At 29.3% G+C, this 9002-nt stretch overlaps 1 protein-coding gene across 2 annotated transcripts in view; it reads right to left on the bottom strand.

The window, feature by feature from the left end:
- Positions 1 to 463: 463 nt before the first annotated feature.
- Positions 464 to 9002, bottom strand: part of LOC108756334 (WD repeat-containing protein 66-like) — an 8815-nt gene continuing 276 nt past the window's right edge. Inside the window, exons 2-22 of one of the 2 annotated variants that reach the window (XM_018500076.1) lie at positions 8764 to 8866; positions 8531 to 8677; positions 8348 to 8451; positions 8096 to 8250; positions 7740 to 7852; positions 6887 to 7007; positions 6659 to 6794; positions 6427 to 6581; positions 6101 to 6277; positions 5862 to 5970; positions 5561 to 5772; positions 5306 to 5457; positions 4982 to 5190; positions 4381 to 4510; positions 4226 to 4315; positions 3752 to 3880; positions 3571 to 3662; positions 3093 to 3327; positions 2464 to 2734; positions 1657 to 1787; positions 464 to 1551 (exon numbers count right to left, since the gene is read on the bottom strand). In XM_018500076.1, the coding sequence (XP_018355578.1) occupies positions 1477 to 1551; positions 1657 to 1787; positions 2464 to 2734; positions 3093 to 3327; positions 3571 to 3662; positions 3752 to 3880; positions 4226 to 4315; positions 4381 to 4510; positions 4982 to 5190; positions 5306 to 5457; positions 5561 to 5772; positions 5862 to 5970; positions 6101 to 6277; positions 6427 to 6581; positions 6659 to 6794; positions 6887 to 7007; positions 7740 to 7852; positions 8096 to 8250; positions 8348 to 8451; positions 8531 to 8677; positions 8764 to 8866 (3046 nt within the window). In that variant the 3' untranslated portion in view covers positions 464 to 1476. Of the gene's footprint in view, positions 1552 to 1656; positions 1788 to 2463; positions 2735 to 3092; positions 3328 to 3570; positions 3663 to 3751; positions 3881 to 4225; positions 4316 to 4380; positions 4511 to 4981; positions 5191 to 5305; positions 5458 to 5560; positions 5773 to 5861; positions 5971 to 6100; positions 6278 to 6426; positions 6582 to 6658; positions 6795 to 6886; positions 7008 to 7739; positions 7853 to 8095; positions 8251 to 8347; positions 8452 to 8530; positions 8678 to 8763; positions 8939 to 9002 lie in introns of those variants that run through there. The other variant, XM_018500075.1, reaches the window with a different exon arrangement.

Genomic DNA, 9002 nt, shown 5'->3' with positions numbered 1-9002 from the left:
GCAGAACTAGATATATATAAAAAATTTGAAAAAACGAAAGGGCTGAGAGCTCACGTTAATTATTTTTTGTGTAAATTCTTTTATAATAATATGTTTATTATTAAATTATAACAAATTAACACGATCAGACATTTGATCCCTATCGGATCATTATCATTGACATTATCAATAACATTAACTGTGAATTTTTAAATTCGTTGAAATATACATACTAAGTGATAAAGTTAAAAAATTGATCGTCAGAATTCTTGCAACTATTTTTTCTACGATAATGCGTTGTGATATCAGTTTTAATTCGTGTTGAGTTTCTTGTGTTGTTCACAATGTGTCTATGTATGCTCAGGAGCACTACATACATAGATATATATTAATATTATTTAGGCACTGACATCCAGCTCAGACTAATAAGTCTGAATTTTCTCGTTATTTAGTTGAATAAAATGAATATGATATAAGCTAATAAGAAAATGCAAATTTCTATAAGTCGGTGTTTAATGGTACCTTGTTGATGATAGTATAGGTAACGATGCGAAATCGTATGCGAGCCTAATAATGTGGCAGGGTTGCGTCTCACGAATCTTAGGATCTTCACTTGAATCGCCTGATTGCAATTCGATTCGAGATTAGTATTTCTGGTGGTATCACAGTTTTTTTAATTTTTCTAAAACCGCGGGTACGGAAATTATGATTGCCTTCTTTTTTTATTGATATCAAACTACTCTAAATTTTTTAATCGCTATATATCGCTAAGCGCCATCGATTGGTTTCTTTAATGATGACGGTGCGGTATAGCGAATATTGTTGTATAGCGCTTCCTTAAAGCAATGTAAAGGGTGTCCCAAAATTAACGCACCCTTTACTTCTCAGAAGGCGAATCTTTCCTTGCTTCTAGTCTATCATATAGGTATTGTCTTGGAATAAAATCTTATTCTTTCAACAGTCAAAATATCTCTTCCGCTGACAATTCTACCACGTAAAAAAAGCCGGTCTATGGTAATTGTCTGTGTATTAATTTTATTGTACGGATTTACGAATATTGGTGAGTAGTAGATAGACGTTTTTTGGCTATAAACTTGATTGATAAAATAACGATGCGCAATCGTAAGTACTGTAATATTAGAAATAATGATAAATTACAAAATGTTTATTGAAAATTTTGCTAAACAGTATTACAGCAAGTACGAGGAAACGAATCTATGTCATGCTCTTTTACATTATTTCTCGAGTTTCGTGTGCTGTATATTTTTATGCGAACCGAAGAAGCAAACGACGAACAAATGCCGGCTACGATTTTGCCAGCGTTTTCTTCTAGCGCCTCTCTTAATCTTAATTTTAATTTTAAAAGAATGAAATAGTCGCGCGCGCAGTTTTTGTCTTTGGTTTATCAATATCTTTTTAACGGACCTTGTCACAGCGGTACATAGTTGTAAAAAATTTCCTTTTAGAATACTTCAAGTAACCGTTGTGCTGATTTTTTCAATTGTCAGCCATAGTTTCCTCCAACGATTCAACACCCACGATGTCCATGATAAAATCTTTGTAAGATATCCTCTGTATCATAACGTAATAATACATTACTCTCGGGAAGCCTAACTAGTTTATCTTATTTATGGCCTATTTGCATAGTGTTTTTAAACATATGATTAAAATAGTTACCGCCGGAAGGAAACGGAAATTGAAGGATATGAATCTTTGAGATAGACTTGGTTGAGTCTCAACCATTTCCTCTTTGGGGAACATGAGTGTCTTGAGATATGTATATGCTTCTTGCAAAGTCAACATTTCACCTACGGCAAATAACAATATAAAAAATAATAAGAAATATTGAATAATTAAGATATTTTGAAAGTAGTGCAAATTAAATTTCAGTTTTACTTTACATACATACACATTATTTATCCAAATTTTTATAATGTTTCTGTTTTGTTTGTCTGTATTTGAAATAATTTGTTGCATTTACTAATGTGTATTTAATTTAAAATACAATAAATAATTTAAATAGAAGCAGGGCTAATAAAGTACTAAATAAGGAGATAATAGTATCTACTTTACTAGTCGTGCTTTTTTTAGATTAAAATTAGATTAATTTGATATATACTTTTGGCAAAATCAATAAACTAATCAATCAACTTTCCAAAGTTAATGGTAGATATATTAGGCTCACTCAAATATAAATTTGTGAAAATAATTTAATTTTTTTTATGTTACATTTGCAAATTTGAATTATTCTGATTAATATTTTCTTAAAGGATATGAAAATCTAAATTCATTTTTTAATGCGAATTACATTTTGGTTTCTTTCTGAAATTAATTAGTGCCTTTTAATAAATATAAATTAAATATAAATATAAATATAAATTAAATACGTAATAGCTTTATTCGTTTTGCAGATTTTAATATCGGTTCCAGAGAGTTAATGGTACTTCATAATAGTAAATTCGCATTAATTAATAATGAATTCACCAATAGGTTTATCCTCTTCCAGTAAAGTTTTCGATATCGTTCCTCCTAAAATATCCACAAGCTGCTCTCGCGTTAAAGTAGGATTTTTCATACTGTCGGCATTTTCTTCGATGAACGTACGAAAAGCTTCCTTTATGTGACGCATACCAATTCCAAACACCGGTCGATGATTCACATACAGTCGTACAAATTCTTCAAAAGTGATCTTTTCAATAAGTTTACCGGTTTCAACGTATTGTTTGTACCATACTTCTGTCATAATATTCTCTACCTTCAAAACAGATATTTTGTCTTAGCAAATCTTAACACGAAAAGATATTCGCAATATCTTAAAGCAAATGAATCTTTTATTATAATTTTCATGCAATTAATGAACAAAAACGATTGTTTTACTTATTGCTTACTTTGACATAAATAATTTTATATTTGAAAATTTTTAATTTGTGGCAGAAGACAAATGTTTAGTATAAAAAAAAATGTAAAAAATTATTTCAATCATAAAGGTAAATTTAAATATTTTAAAAAGTAAAAAAAGATATTTCCGGAGTTTGTTAAAGAGGTCGACATTTAAAATTAAAATTTTAACTTATAAAACATTGCATATGTATACATATACTGCTTTGTGATACTTCTTTGTTGGTCGGAAAATATCCAATAGCTCGCATAAGATTTGAAATTTGCTCGAGATCCACAGTGTCGGAGATGATTCTAACATCGGTCGTATTCTCGCCTTGATGTAATATCTGCGCATAATAGAACTGAGCCTTCATCTCATTTGCTAACCATCCTTTTTTCCCACCTTTGATGAGGCAATAAAACGGCGACAATCCTGCTCCGCCTAATCGTGCCATTTTGTCAACAGATCTGGAAAAATTGTTTTTTCTTTTTAATGATAAAATTTGTTATGTTTATTAAAATCATTAAACGATGATGTCAGAATCAAGAAATTTAGTTTCACACGCAATCAAAGTAAATGAATTTTTCGTTCGCATATTCATATTTAACAGAACAAGCTTGTATAATAACCAATGGTTTTTTTAGTATTAAAAAAAATTTATGTGATTTTTTAATTTTTACATAAAATTTAACACAGTCGTGACAACTAACTTCAGTTGGATTTTCCACATTAACACACATGGATCATTGTAACCTGCGGTAAAAAGTATTTCTTTATTGTGGCTGACAGAGATACCTATTATCTGTAAATAAAAATGGATCATAATACTCTCGTGTATGTTGTTAGCATAGTATGTTGTTAACATAAATATGTATATATAGAGTATCTAACTTTTTGAGGATGGCCTGTTATGCCGACAATCTTGTATGGATTACCATCAAGAGGCATTAACTGAAGACCAATTTCTCTATCGGTCGCATATACCATATAGCCATGGTCAACAACTTTATCGGTTAAGATCTAACGACATTGTAGTGAGATTTTTAATATAATAATTAATTAATTACGAAGAGGAGGCATTTCTCTGATAAATAAATCAAGAGAAACAGAAAGTTTGAATTAAATATAAATTCTAGAAATAAGTTCTTTGTTCTTTAACAATATACTTTATACCGCGTTATAAAATATTTGATGAATATTTCTAAAGAAAAAAAACGCAGTTTAATTAACTGTTTATATTAATATAGTTAAAATTTCTATAGATAAAATCATATCTATTAGAATATCTTTTCAATGTTTTTACTAATTTACGTTTTCTATTTATAGTTATATAGACAGTTATATCTTATATATTTCTTGTGTTACTTGAATATATTTTACTGGCTTTTCGAACGTGGGTCCTAAGTAAGTACCGCAAATTGTCTTGGTAGCATCATTGAAGATCTTATATTTGTACTGCAATTGTGAATTAAGATATTACGTTTTGCTGACATGATCTAGAAGAATCGCAAGACTATTACTTCAGAGTTTGAGATCATGAGAAATTTTTCAATGCCGGACACAGGGTACCACGCGAGGCAAAGAGGAACGGCACTTTGTTCGATCTGATCGATACGCAAGATTTTAAGTCCTGGCACTGGATATGGCCCGCTGTAATGTAATTATAAAATGTAAAACATTATCTTCTCTAAAAGGAAAATTATTACCTTCTTCAAATATTTATAGTTATTTAACTAGAGAATATCTAAATCGTTACGTTAATCGCGATTCAAGGTTATAATACACTGGTAATAATACACTGGTTTTTTTTAATAATATAATTATAAAATAATAATTTTTATAAATTTTGGAAATATAAACATCTCCGATTCAAATCCAGAAAATCATAAAAGTCAAATGTTATTAAAATTGTGTTTCGCATTTCTCTTATCATGACTCTGAAATAAATATTTGTTTTATTACCTTACATAATATCGCAATATTATTCTACATGTTTATAATTCTATTATATTAATCTCATTCACAACATCATTTTTAATAACATTTACGCATATAAATATTTCAATCAAATCGCTTAAACTATTTTCCACAAATAACACAATGGGACATTTACGATACAACCTGTGCGCGAGATCGTATTCGACGAGCTCTCGATCTTCTCCCAAAGAGAAAAACCGCGGTACATCGGAATCGGATGTGGCCGGGCCGAAAAGTATATCTCTGATAGGTAAATAATGCGAGTGATATTTTCCGATCAAGTTCCACATATTATATTTTGAAGCGATGGTCGTATGATTTCTCTTAAATACTACTACAGTCAACGCGTTATCCTACAAATAAAATTTTTATTTACCTTTAGAGTCGGTTAATTAATTTAATTAGTAATATTGTTGCCACAACGCGCAATATTATTTGCGAATTATCATGGAATGCGGGATTTCTTACTGTATAAGCCATGTATTCGGCACACCGTGTGAAAATAATTTTATTAATGGCTGTCGAAGAGTGCTTATATGGTATTTCATCTATAGGATCTAAGGTGATATGATGTAGAATCCAGATCGCCCCGTTCTCCAAACCACACACTAACATATCGCCTAAAAAAATAAACATTCTTTTCGTGATTTTCCTTTTCTTCCTTTACAATAATAAAGGGACATTGAAGATTTATTAGTATACATTATTTATATATATATATACATCTTGGTGAGAATTTCAGAGTCGTAACGGCCTTCAGGGTTTTGTGGCTTTGCGGACAGGTGACATAAATAATGTTTTCCTCAATCTTCTGTTTTTCGAGAATCGGTCGATAGTTTGGAAGAGGTGGCGTGCTCTTGGATGTTAGCAGAATGCATTTTTCATGATTATATAAATGTATGGTTCCCTGAGCGTCGCCCACAACCATATAACTTCTGTCGTTGAAAAATTACTATTGTTATTAAGTTATTGTATTATATTTATTTCAACAGAATCTTGCTAAGCTAATTTGAAATTTTTCCACCTTTCTGGATGACTATCCATACTAGTTACGATTGCAACCGGGTGATGAAACACAAAGTAACATTTCTGCATTGGAATTTTCATTAATGCTACTATTCCCGCAGAAGAGCCTAAAGCGAAATGTAGATAAAAAAAGAATGTGATGATATATCAAGTAATATATGTATTTTATACATATATTGATGTTTTAACGTATATAATTCATATAATAATTTTAGAGTTCAAGAGTTTAGTTCTTACACACAAGAAAATTTCGGATATTAAATGGAGAACACTGTAGAGTAACACTCGGTAACAAAGGATTCAATGTTGTTTTGATAGTCTCGGCGGTCTTATCACTCTTGTCATCTTGTGAAATAGCTTCTGCATTTACAATGAGTTTTGAATCTATTTGCGTTTTGCTGGGCAAATGTCTCCCTTAAAATTCATTTATAATTTTTCAAATTATATAAATATAACTATAATAATAATGATCTATATAGATTTCTGAATTTTTTAAAACTTCTAAATAAACTTCGAGATATAAGAATTTTTTTATCAGAGGATTCTTTCAAAATAAAGCTTACTTTTAGTTACAAATAACGGAGCTAACAAATCAGATTCAAGATGGAAGCTTAGCCACCGAATGGAATCAAGATGGTAACTTTCACACCAATACAAAAATCTCAATTGATAATCATAGAAAGTAACACGACCATTTGAATTTCCCGTAACAAGCACACTACAAAATTAAATTACATTAAGAATACTACTACCACTAGATTTACTAAAGTGATTTTAGGCTTTAAATTCACATACCCTTCGTTATCAATAATAACAGTAATACTGCTTTTCTGTAAGTTAAGAGTCTTTCTGTGTTTTTTCTTCTTATAATTAGTATCATCAGAAGCGTGTTTGTCTTTGCAGGAAACATTGTCCCATACTAAAACGTAGCCTAAAATAATAGCAATATAAGAAAAATAGTATTTAATAGATACTAAAGTTATTAATAAACTATTATAATATACATATAAATACAGACGATACCATTTGTACTTGCTGTAAATGCTTGTTGTACTTCTGGAACGTAGCATGATGCATTAAAGACACCAATACGTTGAACTTTTGCCATAACTTTGGGACAATCATAACTCAAAACGTGACCATTCTTATTTATGAAATTAAGAAGAAACACGTTATATTATTTTATTTTATAAAGTCTCTTATGTCTGATCATACTTTATGGTTTTCATTCTTATTATAATTTCTACTGATATTTATTATATCAATGATTCTTTCAAACTATCTATTTTAGTGCACTATTATTAGTTTTATATTAAGTATGTGTATATCAAGAGTCATATAAACAGCATCATATAGTTCATCTGTGAGCTAGGTGCTACTTTTTTATTATTTTGTTTATATATATTGTATATGTTATATAAAATACATTTCTCGTCTTTTATACGTATAAGTAAAGTTATTATTATTACTATTATTATTATTATCATTGTTGTTATACACAAGAAATGTTTTGTAATTGAAATCGTATGTCATATCTTCAGAATTAAATCAAATGTTAGATGAAATAGTTTTATGTAAAGTATTTTTCTTTCAACATTTTTTTTAATTTTAATAAAAAAAGATGATGTTTATATTATTCTTTTTGCACAATTAATATAAAATCTAATTATATTTGTAACTCTTTTTAAAGAACAAAACTTGAAATTTTATGTAAAAATAAAGATAGTAATTTTACATAAAATTTTTTTTATCTTTGTTATCTTTATTATTTCGAAATTGTATTTTACTTATTTATATTATTATTTCGTTATCTCGTTCCAACTGAGATGTAATATGATTATTTATAAATATATATAATAATATATTTTTCACCAACCCAAGTTAGAAATAAAACGTGATAATCGGTCGTCAATGCAAATTGTTCCGGACATTTGTCGTTGAAAGTTATTCCCTTGACACGTTCAGCAATGTTGATTAACGAAGTCGATGCTAAAAATATTTTAAATTAGCTAATTCTGAATTATTCAACAATTATAAATATTCTTTAAAAATGTTAATTATAATGATTGCATTTTTTGTGTAAATAAATAATAATTATATTATAATAATATAAAAGAATGTAATCCTCGACAATAATTAATATAAAAATACATATTAACATTTCATATCGTATTTCATATTAAATTTTTTAAGATGAGAAAATAATTAATAAATGTACAGAAGACAACAAACCATCTGGTTTGTCTCTTCTATAAGTCCATAACCAGAAATGCACATTCTGACATTTTCCACCGCCAACGGTGACTATTTGTTTAGCATTAGGACTAATAGCAGCAACTGTGATATCTTCACTATTATGTGGATTAAATAAAGTGCAAACGGAAACCCTAAGAATATTGATAATTCCGTTAACTTAACACATGAGACTCAAAGTAATACTCGACATAACTTTGCAAAGCAATTTCGGAAAAAAACAATAGCTACCCCTGTTCTGTATCCCAAATCACTACTACACTGTCCTTTCCAGAATCCGCTGTTAGTAACCACTTGCCATCACGCGAGGTTGACAACATTTTAATAGGATTTCGCTAAAAAGGATTATAGGATCATTCTTTAGTATTATTTGTAATTAGTGTTGTTTCGCGGCAAACTCAAACATATACCAACGTGACTTAGGAGTGGTAACATTTTCTTTAAATCGTAGTCGTAAATTATCGCTATATGCGAACAGGCGTATGCCAATAACGTACGGTTTGTAGTAGTTAGATTTATGATCGGTACTTCCGGATTTAATCCGAAGGACCACTTTAGTTTCTGAAGAAAAGCAACAATTTTTGTTAAATAAAAAAATGCTAGATCCGTCAATGGTACACTATTTTTTTTGTTATTTTTTTACTCACGAATGGACAGAGATCGCCCTCTGTAAATCCTCGTTCGAGACATTTTTTCTTCGCAGTTATTTCAGTATTTTCTGTATCTTCGGTAATTTTGGTTTGAGATACTCTGTCAATCGACGGAAAAGCGGTAATATACATCGCCATTTTGTAATATCAAATCAGTTTAAGTTTAAATAGCTAATTTCAGGTAAAATTATCGTATATCTGTGTAGATATATATATATATATATATATATATATAT

The sequence above is a fragment of the Trachymyrmex septentrionalis genome, unplaced genomic scaffold, assembly GCF_001594115.1.
Source record: "Trachymyrmex septentrionalis isolate Tsep2-gDNA-1 unplaced genomic scaffold, Tsep1.0 scaffold97, whole genome shotgun sequence".
NCBI lineage: Eukaryota > Metazoa > Arthropoda > Insecta > Hymenoptera > Formicidae > Trachymyrmex > Trachymyrmex septentrionalis.
This window is presented reverse-complemented; position numbering and strand designations above follow the sequence as displayed.